A 19,990-nucleotide genomic window follows, 5' to 3' on the forward strand; every position below is an offset into this window, starting at 1 on the left:
TTAAAAAAGATACTTACCCTATTTTGAGATACACAATCCCCAGGCAAAGAAAAATATGGAAAATCCAGCGTCTTGTTTTCCAGTTCATCTTGCTGGTAGACCCTGTGCCTGGGAGCGCTCGCTCTATGGAGAGCTAGCTGTGTGCGGGCTTTCGCCAATCCCGGTCGGGTCACCACCTCCAGATCGCACAGGTATTTCACCCAAAACACATGCCCTCTATATGAACAGAGCCTCCGGGTCAGACGCCGTGCATTTGTAAATCCCAAAGGAATAGTGACAATCCTGAGCTCCGAGTCTAGCCAATGCCGCTTTAGTCGCTATTTGTATGCGGGTCACACGCAACTTGGTGATGTTCACACGGAGACACGGCCGCGCTCATCTTCAACGCGCAGCTCAGAGTCGCCCCTCAGGTTTTATATATCTATCTCATCTATTTGGGCGTGTTCTCTCGGGACACACTCTCACTCTCACTCACTCTCTCTTATACTCACTTTGGCGCGCACGCACGCAGCAGCGCACTGTTACTCCCACCCAACACCACCAAGTAGGGTTCACCTGTCTGCGGGGCGGGTGGCCGAACTTTTAAAGGATCGGAAATGTTTCGGCGTGTGATATGAGGAGATTGGTGGCTGCAGCGAAGATCAGGAGAGGGGTTAAAGAACCTCGGCTGCTGCTCCCGGTAGCTCTTATTTGATTATGCGGGTTCTGATTCATCATGGTGAACGGTTCGACTTTGTGTGAGAATTTGCTTTTTTGCCAGTCATGCATTTATTTATCCTGAGATATCTGCTCAGGAAAGGAAGCGTTCCTTCTAAGTTAGAATACTAGCCTGCATATCCGGACGCTCCTCCTCCGCTTGGCCACTCTCAAACTATGACACCTACTTCTCTGATTTATGAAAAGGAATTAATGAATTATCGCACTACCAATTCCTACAGCAGGCCTTTATCTCTTAAGAAACGGTGTGAGGAATCCCATTACATATAGAAGCACAACAGCAGCACCTAAACGCATCTACCTAGTGCAGAACTGGCCCCCAAGAATCAAAAAGGGAAAACAAATCCCCGCTTTCACTCAGTTAGCAAGGATTCCAGTGAATTTTTAAAGAGTTATGTCATAATAGAAACGTACCTATTTAGGTTATGAAACACTATAATTAGAGTGTGAAGTCCATCTTGTCAAGAAAAACGAAAACTCCACAAGGATATCTACATGGATTTTTCACCAAAACAAACCAAAAAAAAACTAGATAAAAATAAAGAGCTATTTAAATTTGAAAAGGTTTCTATCTATCTATCTATCTATCTATCTATCTATCTATCTATCTATCTATCTATCTATCTATCTATCTATCCATCCATCCATCCATCCATCCATCCATCCATCCATCCATCCATCCATCCATCCATCTATCTATCTATCTATCTATCTATCTATCTATCTATCTATCTATCTATCTATCTATCTATCTGCACATAGTGCTTTGGAATGGTGCTTACATAGTTTGCTTACTTTTATATACACACTGACAATCACCTTGTAATAAACACCTCAACAATGCATTGGTATTAATTAATTTCTAAGATGCTAGAACAGAAAAGATGAACATGTGCCAATTGGCACAATGTCTGTAAAGGTAAATGTTATATTGTTGTTCAACTGGAAAACCTAAGGGTTTGTGATCAATATATTTTGGGAAAATGATATGACTAAGTAATTTCAGAATGCTAATTTATTTACTAAGAGTGTATCCCATGCACCTTGGCCAGATGGACCCAGTGTGCTGAGTGTCACTTATGTCTGGTCCAGATATACAACAACTAGCAGAAAAGCTGGAGAACAGTTCTGAATATTCCCATGGTGATGTCATACCATTTGTAATACAATTGCTGGAAACCTCAAGCAGGCACATTGGAAGGTGAACCTAAAGAGTCGTTAATTATCCATGAAAATGAATATTGTACTCCAAGGACACTCTAAAAAATAATGGTTTACTGGATTATATGGTTTTTCTTAGAATCATTGCTTGAGAAAGAACCATTTAATTCTCAGAAGAGTTCTCTGCACAGGAATCTGGTTCTTTATACTTTGAAATCTTTCTAATATGAAGAAAAAATTGAGTTGTTTAGGCTACCTAGCAGGACAAAAACAGATTTAAAAATCTTGAACTTACCCTGTGTTATTGTATGCAATAAGAACTCTTAAAATCATGACCCATAAGTATTTCACAAATCTGTTAATATCTGTTCATGATTATTTATGAAGCCTATTACGAACTGAAATAAATAAAGGTTCTTTCTGGAACCTTCACATGAATGGGTCTTTTGGGAACCAAAAATGGTTTTCCTTTGGCATCATTCTGAAGAACCATTCTGGTATTTTAAGAGTGGAGAGAGAGAGCAAGCAAGAAGGATGCAAGAGGGATCTGAGAAGGTGTGCTATAACAGTGAGTTTATGCTTTGCATTTCTTTCTTCCTTTCATTCCTAAACCTCTGTAGTGGCTTTAGTTTTGAAGCTATACATATATTAGTTGGTAATGTAGTCTTACATTTGTGCTGTGGCATAAATACATGTATATTTAGGAAATGGCTGATGCTTATTGTATAAGAAACAAGACAAAAAAGTAAAAATTGTAATAGCTGCACAGAGGATTCAGTTAGTTATCTGTTTTCAGAAAGACCATGTTTCTGATGAAACCCAGTGCCCACTATTGCCAGACATTCCTGCAAAGTATACATTTTGACAAGCCTTTGATCATTTTGATAATAATACTTGTGAATGGAGGAGTCTTGGAGAAAAATCTTGTAATGAGTGAAAGAAAACTTAAGTCACCTTGGCCTTCTTCCCCTAAAGAAGCAAGCACAGTCTGTGTTCCTAGTGCCAGGGTGATAAGACTTCTATTACGCAATCTTAATGCCCCTGCCTTCCACTGAATTGCTATGCCATCTTCCTTCTCTATGATTCACTAGTAGGCACTTGTAGCCTTAAAAGGGTGACTATATTGGTGTTACCACTTGGTGGGTTTTTATTTTTATTTAAATACAACAAAACATAATTGCCTAAAATATCATTAATCTATTCATTCCTTTTTTAATTTGCTTGTTCATTTCAGGGTTTCAGGGAGCTGGTGTCTATCATGGACCTGCCTTTATAGGGCACAGTCATGTACACACCCACACTTAGCCATACATGGCTAGTTTAAATCAACCAAGTTACTTGAAGCACGTGGATCGAGATATAGGCGTAAAACTAAAATATCAGAAGTCACTTCAGTCAAATGTAACAACTTCATATAGTGCACACTCAGGTGTAAACATTTACACCAAATACTGAATATAATTAATTTCAATGTTCCCTAATATTGGCTCCAGCAGACCCCCGTGACCCTGTGTTCGGATTCAGCAGGTTGGAAAATGGATGGATGGATGGATGTTCCCTAATATACTGTAGGAGTCTTCCTTGGAGACTCACTAGATCACAAGATGTGCTCACAAGATGCTAAATGTTCCTAAAAAAGCACACATATTAAAATAAGAATATGTAAACTATAAAACAGCTATTTATCTATAAAAACATAATCAGCATAATAACATGACAGTCCTTCACGTTTTTAAGACCAGTTGCTAATGGAGAAACTACTTATGCGAAATCTTCAGCAATTCAAACTTTGGAGAACATAAACCCATGTATGCCCATAGTTCTTCAAAAAAATGAATCACATACCTGCTAAACTCAATTCCCAGCCAGCTCACAGCCCTTAACTCCAAATTTTTTATTTCTTACTTGATTCCTTTTCAGCAAGTGACATATTTAGGGAAATAAGAGTAAGGTTTTCTCAGCCTAGGCCAGATTTGAGAAGTTTGACTTAAAATTAGTCGTTTGTTAAATATGAACTGATAGATTATTCAGAGACCTGAAAATGTCCCTGTGTGTACAGTGTAAGAGTGGGAGTGTGTGGGCCAGGAGACAGTCTAGCCTTGTACCTCATGCTGCTGGGATAGATTCCTGGTTCTCACTGAATAAACAGCTTCAGACAATGGGTGAACTGACATATAAGTATTAGTTTGTCTGTCTTTCCTATATGTTACCCTGCTTATGATCTACTGTCATCTGAAGTGGACTTTCTTCATGGAGGACCTACACAGGGAATGTGACGTGGGTAATTGTGACTGTGCGCATGCTTGTTGTTCTTTCAGTATGACAAGGGAGTCTGTGTTGACAAAGCACTACACTGTTTGAAGGCAATTTGCAGCCACATTTTTGTTGTTGCCTGCTAAAGTGTAAGGTTTGCAGAAAAAGAAACAAATACCTAACAATAGAGGATCAAAAGCTGGCTTTATCAAAATTATCTTTAATCGTGCAAAACTGTTGAATGGTTCTGCATTCTTTGGCAAAGAATATGACAGGGAAAGTGAAGAGGAAAAAAAACTTTAAATGTATGCTTTGTCTGTAGAGTTATAATTATCCAAAATTTTCAGCTTAATTTTTAATTCTTTTGTACTCTTAGAAAACAGCAGAGAAAGAAATGAGACCTCAGGTTAGAGAGTGCCCCCAACTGGACTCAATAGTATGTGACAAGAGAAAACAAAGCTACCAGCTTTGATTTGGCTAATGGTGCCAGACCTTCATCTTTCATTAATGAACTTGTTAAGTGAAATCTGATCACTGGGATGATTAAGTAGTTAAGTTTTATTAACTGCAAGATACTGATGATTGAGTAAACTGAGTCCGAGAATGAATGTAATTCTGAGGAGACTCCCAAGTGAGTGATACTGATACTGGGTAAGCCTTTGTTGTGTGCACCAGTAGGCAGCAGTACTTGACTTGTAGAATCAAAAGATATACACTGCCAGCATCAACCCGGGTGGTTGGTAAAATTCAAATGGCAAATTAATATGCTATATGAAATAAGGAGTATTTCATTAATAAATGGAAAGCAGGTTTAACACATTATGCAAATTATGATAGGTAGTGAAAGGAATGTGTCTGCTCTGTGGTACAGATCCATCCATCCATTGTCTAACCCGCTATATCCTAAGACAGGGTCACAGGGGTCTGCTGGAGCCAATCCCAGTCAACACAGGGTGCAAGGCAGGAAACAAACCCCGGGCAGGGTGCCAGCCCACCGCAGGGTGCACACACACACACACACACACACACACACACACACACACACACCAAGCACAATTTAGAATCGCCAATGCACCTAACTTGCATGTCTTTGGACTGTGGGAGGAAACCGGAGCACCCAGAGGAAACCCACACAGACACGGGGAGAACATGCAAACTCCACACAGGGAGGACCCAGGAAGCGAACCCTGGTCTCCAAACTGCGAGGCAGCAGCGCTACCCACTGCGCCGCCTGTGGTACAAATCCTCTATACATATTAAGAAATGGAACCTGCAATAGGTCAACGCAATGCAATATGGATGAAGTCAAGCTTTTGACTCTAATCATGTTTATGACATTGTAAATATTATGGAAATGTGCTTTAGTAACAAGGATAATAAGATTTTTTAAAAATTACACCTTTTTCTAGAAAGAAAGAAAGAAAGAAAGAAAGAAAGAAAGAAAGAAAGAAAGATGAACCTCAATATCCAATCTCTCTACATGTTAACAATTAACATTTGATACCAGTGACTGTTTTTGGACATGGAAAAGCCAGGTGCTGTCAGCACTATGGCAGGTATATATTTGACTGGTGTGTTGATGCCATCTGCTGGACAGGAATAGTCCTACATGGTTTTTGCGTTGGCACATGCAAGCAGAGGAAAATATTTGTTTTCTAATAGATGTATGGCTGATTGGGCCTTCCAGCCTTGTCAATGTTCTTTCATCTTCTTCCTGCTTGTCTTGTCTGATATACATATAGCTCCTTGCAATTGCTTGCCAGAAACAGCACCTGCTACGAGTCACACACTGACCCTATGACCCTAGACTTGCAGTGCAGGCGCGTTCAGATGTGCTTATTATTTTCTGTGTTCACGTAGAATAAATATCTGATAAAAATTCCAACCATTCCTCCAGGAGCAAAGAGGCAGCTCCCCCTTCCTGAGAGCTGAGTTAGCTACTGCAATCGCATATTAATTTCTTGCAGCTGGTAGCCAAATTCCAGTGAAGAGCCAGATGCCGCAATTAATCCAGCGATGTCGGGGCGTATCCCGTGGGGGATTACTGTTTGAATAATCATATTCTATGCTAGTCCTAAAGCTGCTTCCGGGTGTTTCCTGTCCCCTTGTCACGACACAAAATAACTAGACAACAAGAAGTTAGTGTAGCTTCAAGAATTTTTGCAGAAAGACTCATTGAAGAACAATTGACACCAGACATCAGTCAAGAATCAAGTTTGCATTCCAGAGTACAAAATGGCAAGAAATGGACAAACTTAATTGTGAATCATTTATTTTTTGATATTTCAATTTTTTTTTTATTTTTGACTATGATTAGGCTCCTTACTTTAGTGCTACTATGCTGTAACACAGCAGAGTCCACATACTGCCCATATTAGGGTGGCAGTCTCACAGGTTCCACCAATCTAGCAGTTTCTAGTAGTATTTATAGGGGCACTGCATGAATTTTTCCATTAATCCATCCATCTTATGAATGCAGATTTTCTATTACAGTGTTGTGGGAAGCTGCAGTTCATCTTTCTAAAATCAGAAACAAATTAGCAGCCATCTCTTCATGAGATAGCAGACCATCTCAGGATTTAATCACACACATACCCAGACTGTTTTAATTTGGACTAATTTAGAGTACAGTAGTTATTTAACCTAAGAAAAAGGACATCTTGTACTGGAGCTGAAGAACTCCACTGACCAGCTCATAAGGAGTGCAGAAGTCCCTACCCACACATGCTGCAGTTGGAAGTGCAAACCAAGGGCGATCATACCATTTCCAGCCTACAACACTAAAAGGTGATGGGGACAGTACAGACCAGTTGTTCTCGCTTGGGTTGGGAAGCACTGCCAGAGATTTTGATGCATTAGTTGAGCGGTCATTTGGAGAATGCCACAAACCAGACTCAGCTTTCAGATAAGGCCAGCCTATGACACCTTCCCATGCCCCCAGAATCTTACCCAGTGATTTGGGAGAGACGCAGGCTGCCCGCTGTGTATCAACATCAAGGCAAACTTCTAGCACTTCCTTCAGGATGTAAGGTGGCATTGATCCAGGGATACTTTATGTGTCGCCATTAACCAAGTGCTGAAAAAACCTGCTGAGGTACTGGCAGCAGCAGACCACATCCCAGAAGCAGCAAAACCCACCTTTACAAGTTGCAAATGTGTCTCCAATCTTTAAAAAGGGAGACAAAATGCATTCTGGTAATTTTAGAACAATAAGTTTTATTTCTGTGACATGAAAAATGATGTAAACTATAATAAAAAAATAAATTAGAAAATTACCTGAACAAAAATCATTTACTAAATAATAGCTAGCTGGAGATTATGAGAGGAAGATCCTGCAAAACCAATCTTGTAGATTTTGTTTGAAGAAGTAACCGGGACAGTTGACTAAAACAATAAATACAGCATAATTTACTTAGACTTTCAAAAAGCCTTTCATTCAGTCCCACACCAAGGATTAATTCTGAAATTAGAAGGTGAGTGCAACAGAGGTAACCTACAAAACTGGATCTCTAGTTGGTTAACCAGCAGGAGACAAAGAGTACAGGTAAGAAGAAAATGTTCTATGTGGAGTGAGCATTTCAAGACTTAAGGACATGTCTTACTGCGACAGACACAGAGATTTAAACCGGTTTAGTGTCAAACCGAGAAGACTGTGTGGGGACCTAATTCAGGTATTTAAAATCCTCAAAGGCATTGATAAAATAGACCCAGAAGAATTCTTTCAGCTTAAGGGTGAATCCCATACTTGAAGACAGCAGTGGAAATTAAGAGGAAGTGCTTTTAGGATAGAAGCCAGGAAGCACTTCTTTACACAATTAATTGAGGGAATCTGGAACAAGCTACAGAAACACGGAGTTAAGCAGAAACCTTGACAACCTTTAAAAAGTTTCTGGATGAGATATTGGTACAGATTAGCTATTAGCTAACCAGAAGGGCTTGATGCACTGGATGATCTCCTCTCGTTTGTCAAATTTCTTGTGTTTCTTATGATCTTATTTTTATTTACGGGCATTTGGTTTTTAGTAAAGGGTTTATACCTGAAATTTAAGATTTTTATGTATTAATATTGTGTATAGCTTTTTAATTATTTAGTTGTCTGTATTTATATGTATCAGCATTTAACTTCTAGAAACTGTGTTTTTACTGAGTATTGTGTTTTTCCAGTAAAGCACTTTGGTCAACGTATAGTTGTATTAAATGTTCTATATAAATAAAGCTAACTTGACTTGAAATAAAGTGCTCTGATTTATAAAAAATATATTAACAAGTTTCTTATAATTCCATTGAGTGCTGCACAGCAAGATAGAACAGAATAGAATATACCTCTTCCTTTTTCTCTCTTTCCCTTTTCTCTTTCTTTTTCTCCTCTCCCTCCAGGCAAGTGTTGTCATGCTCCTCCCTACTCCGATTCTCTGGACTGAGGTGTGGCAGCCTTTTAATGTTGGACTTGGCAGTACTTCCAGTAGTACTTCAGGCACCCAACAGAGCTGCTCAATGGGACTACAGCTCCCAAAATACCTTGCAGATGTATGTATGAGTGCATCCATTAATGAGCACAACCACCTAGTACATCGGGGAAGTAATACAGTCAGAAAGCTGCCTACCCTGTTGTACCAATTTTATAGTCTGGGTTCAGAAACACCATATATCCTGTCTGGATGGATGTTTGATGAAAAGGATTAGAAAAGTGCATGTCCAAATCTCTGGCTTGATATGTCCTATTTGCAGTTACCAGTTATACATACAAATGCACACAGCGTATCGACTATATTTAAGAAGCATCAGCAGGTTATGATGCAAGAGACAGGACTCTGAAAGAGCTATAGGCACCAAACAGGGCACTCTTTGCATGCTTCATTCTAATAATGTCTCTCCCACAAGACCACAATTCACATAAACTGCATTACAGTCATTCTTTGTGAATGAGGTGTAAAGTGCAGCAAATTTCATCCTTCACAGTGCCACCAGACAGGGGTTTTCCCAGTTCTCACTAGCCATGTGCAGCACATAAGCCAGCCAGTGGCTTCAGTGCACATAGACTGCCTAACCAGAAAATTTGTGGAGTGTCTTTTTGGCAATCCAATTAACGAGAAAAATGTTGTATTGCCTGGCTTCCACTCATACAGAAAGCTGCAAATTAAAGGACATATGCTGGGATGGTAGATCTTATGTGAAATGGGAGACAATGATTACATGTGTAGTTTGTGTTTGCCATTATATGAGATATACATCCTCCTTTGCAATGGTGTGATATCACAGTAATAATGATAATAATAATAATAATAATAATACTAATAATACTTTTTTTATATAGAACCTTTCAATAGGTGGTTAGATCTAGTGTACCAGATGAAAATATTTCATTGAAATTTTTAAAAATAAAGTATGGACTTCTGTAAGAGGATGGGCAACAGTTTATGCCATAAATTTATTTTGCACTGCAAAGTACCTTGAGATGATCTGCTGTTAATGGTGTTATATAAAATAAGGACTGAATTTTTGATTTAGACCAGATAATGCAGTATCAGTTTATGGCTAGAATGAGATAATCTATATAAGAGGCAATGTAAAAAGGAAATGAAGTAAAGGACTCCGCCTATCCTCATCCTAAATGTTTAAAGGGCAGATTTATTATATAGGCTGGGACACTCTCTAGTATTGGTTTCCGCCTTGTATGAAGGGTTATCAGAATAACCTTTGACTCTCCAAAATCCTAAACTGAATAAGTGGATTACAACATGGATGGATGAATGAATTTACAAAGTAATCCACTCACACTAATATCTTCTTCCCAAGGGGCTAACATTTGTCCCTTTTCTAAATGTTCATTGCTGTATTAATGCAAAATCTCACTGCTTGAGGATACATTCTGTGTCAGTCTTGTCAAGACTCACAGAGGATTCCCTTCAAAAACAAACTATACAGAGAACCAATTCCAGCAGCCAGCAGCACCCCACCTGCAGGCATGTACACACAGACACACGTTCTTCTGCTGATGCAGGCTTGACTTTCAGGCATTGTGTGTCAGAGTCATCTGAGAAGCAATTAGTTCTCCATTAAGTTAAGACAAAGCAAAACTAGTCTCATCAGAAGAGCAACAGGGAAAGAGTGATCAAAGGGCTTGATAGAGCAGGCTCCAAAGGAGTCTCAATCAAATCTTCTGAGACAGGTGAGAACTTCCTTTTGTTTATATTTCTCCTTAATCATGATAAATGCAGCCTGAAAGCCTCATCTGTGTAATTTAAGTGCAAAGTGACTTCTCATCTCTGAACATTTTATGTGTAGCAAGTTAAAACAGAGCACAGCAGGCCCTAAAATTCTGTTCCTGAAGAATAACAAAACAGATCTTAAATTAATTTCCTGTAAATCTAAGTTACTTTTAAATTGAGTTGCTTTTTTAACAGTGGTACAGTGAGCTGCTTCAGTCTGAAATCTCTTTAAAGGCTGATTCAGACTCATGTTTAGTGCTCTGCTTCCGTAGATCATTTGTCTGAAATGGCATGAAGGACCTGGGAGCAGTTTCTTACTAGCTTACTGTAAAGGTCATCTTAGTTTCCTATGTTTGTAAAACCCAGACAAAGTAATTCTGTAATGTACATTTCAATGCCCTTCTTGCTAGCATGATCGACAGATGGCCACAAGCTCTAAATGCTTATGCCAGAGTGCTGACACAGAATGTTGCAAACATTTCTCAGTAGATAATAAAAGAGTCTTGAGCCATCATTTTGAGTGAACTCCAAACGTGGATGTTCTTTATTTACACCAACAGGTGGAGACCCCACATGCTTTGTTTAATGCAACACGGCAGATTGGAGAAATCTAACAGAGCACTATCTTTTAATTTAGGCGCATTCACATGACTCATTTAAATGTGTTTTCATTTTCACCATTTAGCAAAGAAATAAGCTGTACTCCAGCAATATTCAATAAGGCAGCAAACCTGTTAAACATATTAAATGTTAAGTGGTTAAGAGGTTATAAGAAATATGGCTTCTTATATGTACATTGTTTTCAGAGAACAGAATATAAAGTTAAATGTTATATATGATCTGTAAGAAAGAGATAGAACAGGTAAAAAGGGTTGGACAAGCCATGCCTGTACATTGCTGAAAACAACTAGAAAAATATCCATCCATCCATTATCCAACCCGCCATATCCCAACTACAGGGTCACGGGGGTCTGCTGGAGCCAATCCCAGCCAACACAGGGCGCAAGGCAGGAAACAAACCTTGGGCAGGGCGCCAACCCATCGCAAGGTGCACACAAACACCAAGCACACACTAGGGACAATTTAGAATCACCAATGCACCTAAGCTGCATGTCTTTGGACTGTGGGAGGAAACCCACACAGACACGGGGAGAACATGCAAACTCCACACAGGGAGGAAGCAAACCCAGGTCTCCCAACTGCGAGGCAGCAGCACAACCCACTGCGCCACCAGGCCGCCCTAGAAAAATATTGACTTTCAAAAAAAGAGCAACAAAATAATGTCTTTGCAGATGCAAGTTCATAGCTGAACCAACTAACATGGCCAAACTTTTGGTCTTATGTGCTTCTGGGAAGAAGGGGCGGGTCCAAGAGGCCGGACACCTGAAGTGAGATCAAAGATGGAAGGGCCATCGATCTTTCGGTCTGCTGAAGGAGAAAAAGAGAAGGGATTAGTACACAGAATGAACCCTTGGTTCAGTGGGTAATTACCATCAACTGAGCTCTTAAGCTGTCTCCCAATCACACGTGTGACACGGCCTCCCGCTCAGCCATCGGGTCGGGTGTTCCAAACTGTGAGGTCCGAGAACCCGAGAAAGAGAATCAGCGTTGGCATGGAGAGTACTTCGACGATGAAGGACTTTGAACCAGTTGGTCCAGGAACAATTCAGTGACTTGAGAAATTGACTCTCTGTACAGGGCCATCCATTGGAGAGGCCCATGGTCTGTGACAAGAGTGAGCTCATGGCGAAGAAGGTAGTACCTCATCTGGTTAACAGCCTATTTGATCACCAAAGCATCATGTTCCACCACCTCATTCCTGGTTTCTTGGTCCAAAAGTGTCCAGCTCAGGAACATAAATGGATGTTCTACACCATCAACAGTTTGGCTCAGCACAACACTAAGACCAGTGTTCAAAGCATCAGCCTGAAGAATAAAAAGTAGAAAAATGTTTGGAGCCTTCAAAATTGGTGCAGATGTTATGGTCTGTTTAAGTCACTAAATGCAGATTCTGATTTTTTACCCCTTACCACCATGTTGGAAGCATGCTCTTTTGTCAGATCCATCAAGGGTGTTGCCCTCTCTGAGAAACAAGGAACAAACCAGCAAAAGTACCCCATTAACCCCAAGAAAGCCTGAACCTGTCTCTTGGTTTTCAGATGAGGGCATTTCAAAATGGCATTTATTTTTGAACATTGTGACTGACTGTATCACTGCACACCAAGTAGCCCAAATATTTGGTTTCCATTATCCTGAAGACACATTCTTTTGGGTTTATCTGGAGCCCGGCCTTATTTAATGGTAGGAGGAAGGCTCGGGCATGCTCGAACATCTCCTTAATTTCGTATGGACCTTGCCAATAAGCCAATAATTTAGAAAAGGAAGTGGGATTAAGGACCATGATATGATCTACAGGTTGGAAATTGCAAAGGCTCGTGCCACAATTGTACCAATGGGCCTGGGTTGCTTGTGCATGCTCCATATGTTCTTTTAGTATGGGTCTAATTTTTGAGAATTTATTGCGTAACAGTGGAATATATTCTAAAATGTTTGTAGAAGGAAGTGCCTCTTCTTTCCATCCTTCCTTTAATATATCCAGTAGTCCCTGAAGTTGTTGTCCAAATGGCTAGAGAAGGTGAGAATCCTGTAAAGGCTTGTGGGACTTTCCAGTAAGACAAACGATACGAAAGGGAGTAACTGATCCCATTTCCTCCCATCCTCTGTGATGACCTTGCTTATCATTTGTTTGAGCATTTGATTAAACCACTCTATGAGACCATCAGTTTGAGGATGATACACTGAGGCCTTTAGATGCTTTATTCTGAATAATTTGGCAACTCCCTTGAACATTTCTGAGATAAACAGAGTCCCTTGGTCTGTTAAGACTTCTTTAGGAATGCTAACACACACAAAGACCCCTACAAGTTCCTGTGTAATATATTTAGTATTAACGACTCTCAGTAGTATCACTTTGGGATATCATGTAGGATAATCAACCAGGAATAAAATACACTTATGGCCCCTGGCTGAGGGTTCAAGGAGTTCTACTATATCTACCTCTATGCTCTCAAGGGGTACATCAATGAGCAGCACGGGGATACCAGGAGCAGGGTACCTTTGAGTAATCTGCCACAGCTGACACTCCAGACGTTTAGCACAAAAGCAGCAGATCTCCTCATTGATCCCTGACCAAAAAAAAAAAAAAAAAACGAAGCTTAATTCGGTCAAGTGTTTTTTCGGTGCCTGACCGGGCCTAGGAGGTGAGCATGAGACAACTCGCAAACGTGCCACCGGTAGGGTTTTGGGATATAATAAATTATTACTTCGAACAAAATGTGGTCCCTGTGGCATGGGAATATTGGTGCGATGCCCATCAACCAGAACTACTGCATTTTTGGCAAACTTAAGGGAATCATCATTCCACTGTTGTCTTTTAAAAGAAGCAGGAGCTTGCCTGAACTGAAAATGTAACTGCACGAGTGGATGCACATTGACTTCATGGGATGTGGTAATCAGTGGTGACGTCCCGGTATCTGTCTCTACTGAGACATCAGAATGAGTCAACATGACCACAATCCCAAGATGGCACAGAGCATGGCGTGGAGACATCTTGAGACTCATTTTCAGCATATATTATAAGGCCCAGCTAAGTTTCAAGTGTGGTGTGTGCTTCTCCGCCTTTACTATCTGACCATTCCCACCCAGTATTATAGGGTAGGGAGGACTGTGTATAACAGCCACCCTAAGCGTGCAAGTCATGCCTTGGTAAGTAATTACACAATCTGTACCATCGAGTTTCCCCATGGATACAGATTATACTGGTCAACCCGCACTGTCATGGAAGCACATAACAGTGAGCAACAATAGAAATGTTGCTGCTGGAAATTAACCACAACCTAGCCTGTATAAGGAAGGGACAAAGGATTGGTGAATGTACAATACGTCTCTCCTTGTGCCCAATTGCAGTCAATCACCTTGCTGAGATGAGGGCAGTTGGGGAATGTCCGAGTTCCCTGCTTTTGAAACAGCATGGGGAACACACTGACTTCTCCAGCGACTTCATCACTAACTTCGTTATGCACTAGGTGGACAGTGCTTTGGCAATGCATTCTGTCAGAGGAGGGGGATGAGCAAGATTTTCTAAACCCTCTAGTTGCGAAGCCCCCTGATGATGCTCAAGGGATGCTATGAGGCCTTCCATGGATCTAATTTCTTGCCTCTGGACTGTCTTGTCAAGAAATTCGAAGAGGGCAATTAGAGCAAAGTTGCATGCGACTTGCTCCATGATCTCCTTAGCAGAGTGATGTTCTGGTCTCAGCCAGCACCTGATCTTTCCCCACAAGTCAAATAACCAGCCACTCAGGGTCAAATTGCCACTCCCTGCAGTGCTTTGCCTGCTGGTCCGAGATTATGCCTACCTCACAAAACCTACGCCTTTAGTTGTTAAAATTCACAACAGCCCGCTCATTAAGGTTTTAATAGTCTCGCTGCACTTCTCCCTTTAAGAATGGTGCCAGTATGTGTGCTTATTTTGTATGCTCCCAGTGGTGTTTGGTTGCTATTCTCTTGAACACCAAGAAAAAAGTCTCTATACTGTCCCCCTGTTGTAAAGGTACCAATTCCTGGGACGAAGCAAATGACTGATCCTGTAGGAGAGCCATAGGTGTTTGATTCCATACCACTGCCTTGTCGAGTTGAGCCTGTTGTTCTCTTACCTGGATTTTTAAGGACTGTAGTACCTTCATCAGATGCAAAAGATCCCGTTGTTCTTTCTTTCCCAGAATCATCCTGCCAAATACACCACTGTAAGAAAGAGAAAGGTTTGGGCAAGCCATGCCCGTATATTGTTGAAAACAACAAGAAAAAAATATACTTTCAAAAAAGGAGCAGCAAAATAACATCTTTCCAGATGCAAGTTCAAAGCTGAACTGCCTAAAATGGTTGAACATTAAGTTTTATGCGCTTCCAGCAGGAAGGGTCAGATCCAGGAGGCCAGACATCGGGAGTGACGTAAGAGATAGTAGGGATATCAATCTTCTGGTATGCAGAGGGAGAAAAAGCAAAGGCATTAGTACACAGTGCCAAACCCTGCTTTGGCAGGTAATTACCATCAACTGAGTCCTTAAGCTGACTCTCAAATGCACACGTATGACAGAGCTCATTTTCTAATTTAAATGTGATGCTTCAGAGAAGTCAGGATGTCCTAGTTTAACAGGCAGGCAGCTTTAATCACTTTTTTCTTTTCTTTTACCCAGACCAAAAGTAATGAACGCATTGATCCCCAATTGCCTTGATTACACTGTCTTCCTGAAAAATCTGATTGTATTTTTAGAACACTGCTATACTAACTCACAAAGCTGTTAAATCCAGCTCCTCAGATATGGCATTATTACTTGCCTAATGTGAACTTTTGAGACACCTGGGATCTTCTGACACTCCTTTTCTCACTATTTTATAGACTCATTATGTCACTCTTAAAAAAGATTTTCCCTCCTAGGTCAGTTATTGAAGCCGCAGCAGTTGTCTCATTTACGTTTCATTTAAAAACTCACTTTTTCCATTATGGTTATGAGAGATCACCAGAGTTTGTTCTTTCAGAGACACCTGAAAATCTTTCTCTATGCTGTATGTCCATAAGCAAAAATATTTTGACATTCGTCACAATTTTGTGATGTGTTAAAAAGCTAGATTGGACCACTGATATAATCCTGTGTTGTCATCTTCTTTGTAGACTCACTTTAATCTTAAACATAGAGAGACAAAGCCAAAAATATTTGTCCATCCTCTGTTCAAGACCAGCATTACTCACAAGCTGTGAAATGCTTGAACTGATCTCTTGAACCTTAACAGTCTTCTACTCAAATGTAATTGTTGAAGTGTGTTTTGTTAAGTTGGTTGGTTTTGTGCTTTTGAGGAATGATGGTTACTGTTATGCTTAAGTTGTTTGCTTCTATTGATATTTTATTTATGTGAACTTCATCCATTCAAATTGCATGCAATTGGTGTTATTATGATTTTAAATGAAGTACAGTATGAAGATTTATTAAGAAGATTTATTAATTGACTAATCAAAAGTAATTCACCTAAAAGAAAAAGAGGTATTTTGCAAACATTTACAAAAATGTTATCAGTCTGATAGATAGATAGATAGATAGATAGATAGATAGATAGATAGATAGATAGATAGATAGATAGATAGATAGATAGATAGATAGATAGATAGATAGATAGATAGATCAAAGAATAGCATTTATATATATAATTCACTAAGCCGCCGACAAGTAGCCACCCATGGAAAGCACGCAAGTAGCCACCCATGGAAAGCATGCAAGACAGCCACGCCCACCAACTCTAAGACCATTGGATACGACGAAAACTCACAGAGCCATGCCCACCAACTCGGACGCAGCAACTCACAAAACACGACGTCATTGGATATGACGACAACTCGCCGAGCCACGCCCACCACCTCGGACGCAGCACCTCACATCACAGGGTGTCATTCACGTTCGTCTCTGCTAGACTCCACATGCACCTCTGAGCCACGTTGACTTTTCATTATTCTTTTCGGTTATGATGCACGCACCACCATCGCAAACTGTTTTACACACCATGGTCTTAGAGTTGGTGGGCGGGTCTCCGTGAGTTGCTCTTGCGAGTGGGCACATGACCAGGCGGTGTGTATGCTTTGAGAACGAGGGTGGACGCGGCAGGACCATGTAAGAAGAGGCATGTTTGTCTCGGATGTGAATCGCTGAATGAGCGTGCGACGGCGGTCCTCCAATTGTCAGTCACGGACAATTGTATGTTTCCCTCTCAAAACACAACGAAGGAGGCAGTCTTTAAAAACCAATAAGACCTGTGCCTCTGTTTCATTAGCGTCTCACCTGCTTCACCGATGCAGGCCCTGTAACAGTCGAGACGCTCTCTCAGCAGCTGACCTTCTACACAAGCTGTGTGTGTGTGCAGGTGGGTGGGTGTTAGTTAATTAGTTACTTGAAGGATTTCAAGATTTAATATGCACAAGCAGTAACACTGCAAAAGCAGCCCAAACCAGAAAAGACGGCTGGCAAAAAGTGGCCGACAAATTAAACGCGTGTGCATTGTACTTACTGAAAGCAGCGTTACGGATTTTGCAAATGTTCATTTTTTTCCCTCCTTTAAGACAACTGTGTCTTTCCGGAAGTCTTCAGGCATCAATAAATAATTATGCGGCGTATGCCTGCAGGAACAAGTGCAGTGAGTGAGCGACACACACACATACAGGCGCGCGCGCGAAAGAGAGAGCGCTGGACACATAAGAATAATAATACTTCGTTACATTGATATAGCGGTGTTCTCAGTATTCAAATCACTATCCACACAGGGAGGAACCGGGAAGCGAACCCACAATCTTCCAAAGTCTCCTTACCGCAAAGCAGCAGCACTACTACAACACCACAAGGCAGTTAAAGAATGCACCGGGCTCAATTTTGTTTTCACTTCTGTTTACAGCGATCGTGTCGGGCCCTGTGCCTCTGTTTCATTAGCGTCTCACCTGCTTCACCGATGCAGGCCCTGCAACAGTCGAGATGCTCTCTCAGCAGCTGACCTTCTACACAAGCTATGTGGGTGGGTGGGTGTTAGTTAGTCAATTAGTTACTCAAAGGATTTCAAGATTTAATATGCACAAGCGGTAACACTGCAAAAGCAGACCCAAACCAGAAAAGACGGCTGGCAAAAAGTGGCCGACAAATTAAACGCGTGTGCATTGTACTTACTGAAAGCAGCGTTACGGATTTCGCAAATGTTCATTTTTTTCCCTCCTTTTAGACAACTGTGTCTTTCCGGAAGTGTTCAGCCATCAATAAATAATTATGCGGCGTATGCCTGCAGGAACACGTGCAGCGAGCTAGAGAGAGCGAGCGACACACACACACACACATACACGCGCGTGCGAGAGAGAGTGCTGGACACATAAGAATAATAACTACTTCGTTACATTGATATAGCGGTGTTCTCAGTATTCAAAGCGCTATCCACACAGGGAGAAACCGGGAACCAAACCCACAATCTTCCACAGTCTCCTTACTGCAAAGCAGCAACACTACTACTGCGCCACAAGGCAGTTTAAGAATGCACTGGGCTCGATTTTGTTTTCACTTCTGTTTACAGCGATTGGGTCGTAAATAGCATTGTTGCAATGTTACTTTTCTTGGTGGCTTATTACATTACGGATGTTTCACATGTTCATTTTTTCCCCTGTGCTTAAAAGACATTAAAAAAGTGTTTTTCAACTGTGACTCCGGAACCTCACAGTACGCAAGCTATATTAAGCGTCAACAATAAAGACTCGCTACACCTTAATCTACAAGTACTGACAACTGTGTCGTTCAGGAAGTGTTCACCCATCAATACATAATTATGTGGCGTATGCTAAGCTGCGGGTTGGCTAGTTACACTTAATTTAAAAGCCTGTATGATCAGTTTTAAGAAAATAAATTAAGAATTGAGATAACACGACAGATGCACAATGGACTACTTATGTCTCTATTACTATTGCAAACTAGATCACTGCTGATCAACACATTTTTGCAACCTTTTTAGCTTGAAAGCCAAACAAAATGTTTTACTGTGGTTATATGGGTTGTTAACTGGTATCTTGTATCCTGTATAATTTTAATCTACAATTTTCTATGGTTCTGAAGATAATATTGCATTATAAAGTGTACAATAGTAGTTACTTTAGAAAGTAATTGGAAAAATCAGCTCCTAGCTGTGGATTGTACTCCAAATTGGGAGTTAATTCTTTTCACTTCAATTGGACATTTAGGATTAAATGACAATACAGGCTGTATGCAAATGTAAAGAAATTAAAGTCATCACTGAAGATATTTAAAGAAAATGTGAGACCCTCAACTGGTGGACACTGACATATGGTAAACTAGAAGAAAGTTATAAAACTGAAACAGAAAGAAAATGAAAAAAACAGTAAAGAATGGTATAATGAACAAGCAAAGAGGAAAGCAGCAAAACCAACCAACATGGCAAATAAGGCTAAGATAAACGACTGAGTGCTAAATCAGCACAAAGAGTCTCCATAGATGTATGAATAATTAGAAACTCAGAGGAATGTACCAAGAATGAGCTTTATCCAAGATCCTGGAGGGCCACAGTGGCTGTAGGTTTTCATTCTAACCCTTTTCCTAATAGTGACTTGTTTTTGCTCCTAATTAACTTCTTTTTAATTCATTTTATTTGATTTGCTCTCGAATACTCAGACACCTTAATTGTTTCTTTCACCTTAATTAGCGCCAAACAATAATGAGATACAAAATGAACCAAAACATGACCAGCAAACTGTGTCCATCATACAATATCTGAAAATAAAGAAAGGTGACGGTCTCAGGAATGCTAATCTGCAGTCCCCAAAACATTTTAACAGTGCTCATAGGAAAGAGAAAATTCATCAATTTCAGAAATGTCTGCTATTGCACAATGAGAGCAGCAACAAGCCAAGAATCAGAGCCTAATTAAGCAACTGGTTGGAGTGAAATTGGTTGGAGTTTGAGGCCCTGACTTAGTTGGTCTTCTGTTGGTTCACTCATTTCACATTCCATTTCTGTTTGGGTGCCATTTAAGGAAAGAAATTAAGCAATTCAGAGGAATGA

The 19,990-nt window shown here is 40.5% G+C and overlaps 2 protein-coding genes across 4 annotated transcripts in view; one reads left to right on the top strand and one right to left on the bottom strand.

Moving 5' to 3' along the window:
- The window catches only part of wnt7aa (wingless-type MMTV integration site family, member 7Aa), a 42,369-nt gene extending 41,566 nt beyond the window's left edge, over positions 1-803 (bottom strand). The window contains exon 1 of one of the 2 annotated variants that reach the window (XM_051921519.1): positions 18-803. In XM_051921519.1, the coding sequence (XP_051777479.1) occupies positions 18-88 (71 nt within the window). In that variant the 5' untranslated portion in view covers positions 89-803. The remainder of the gene's footprint in view (positions 1-17) is intronic. The other variant, XM_051921520.1, reaches the window with a different exon arrangement.
- Positions 1-19,990, top strand: part of fbln2 (fibulin 2) — an 890,980-nt gene that overhangs the window by 441,015 nt on the left and 429,975 nt on the right. The window lies entirely within an intron of this gene.

This window comes from Erpetoichthys calabaricus, chromosome 18 (genome assembly GCF_900747795.2).
Source record: "Erpetoichthys calabaricus chromosome 18, fErpCal1.3, whole genome shotgun sequence".
Lineage (NCBI taxonomy): Eukaryota > Metazoa > Chordata > Cladistia > Polypteriformes > Polypteridae > Erpetoichthys > Erpetoichthys calabaricus.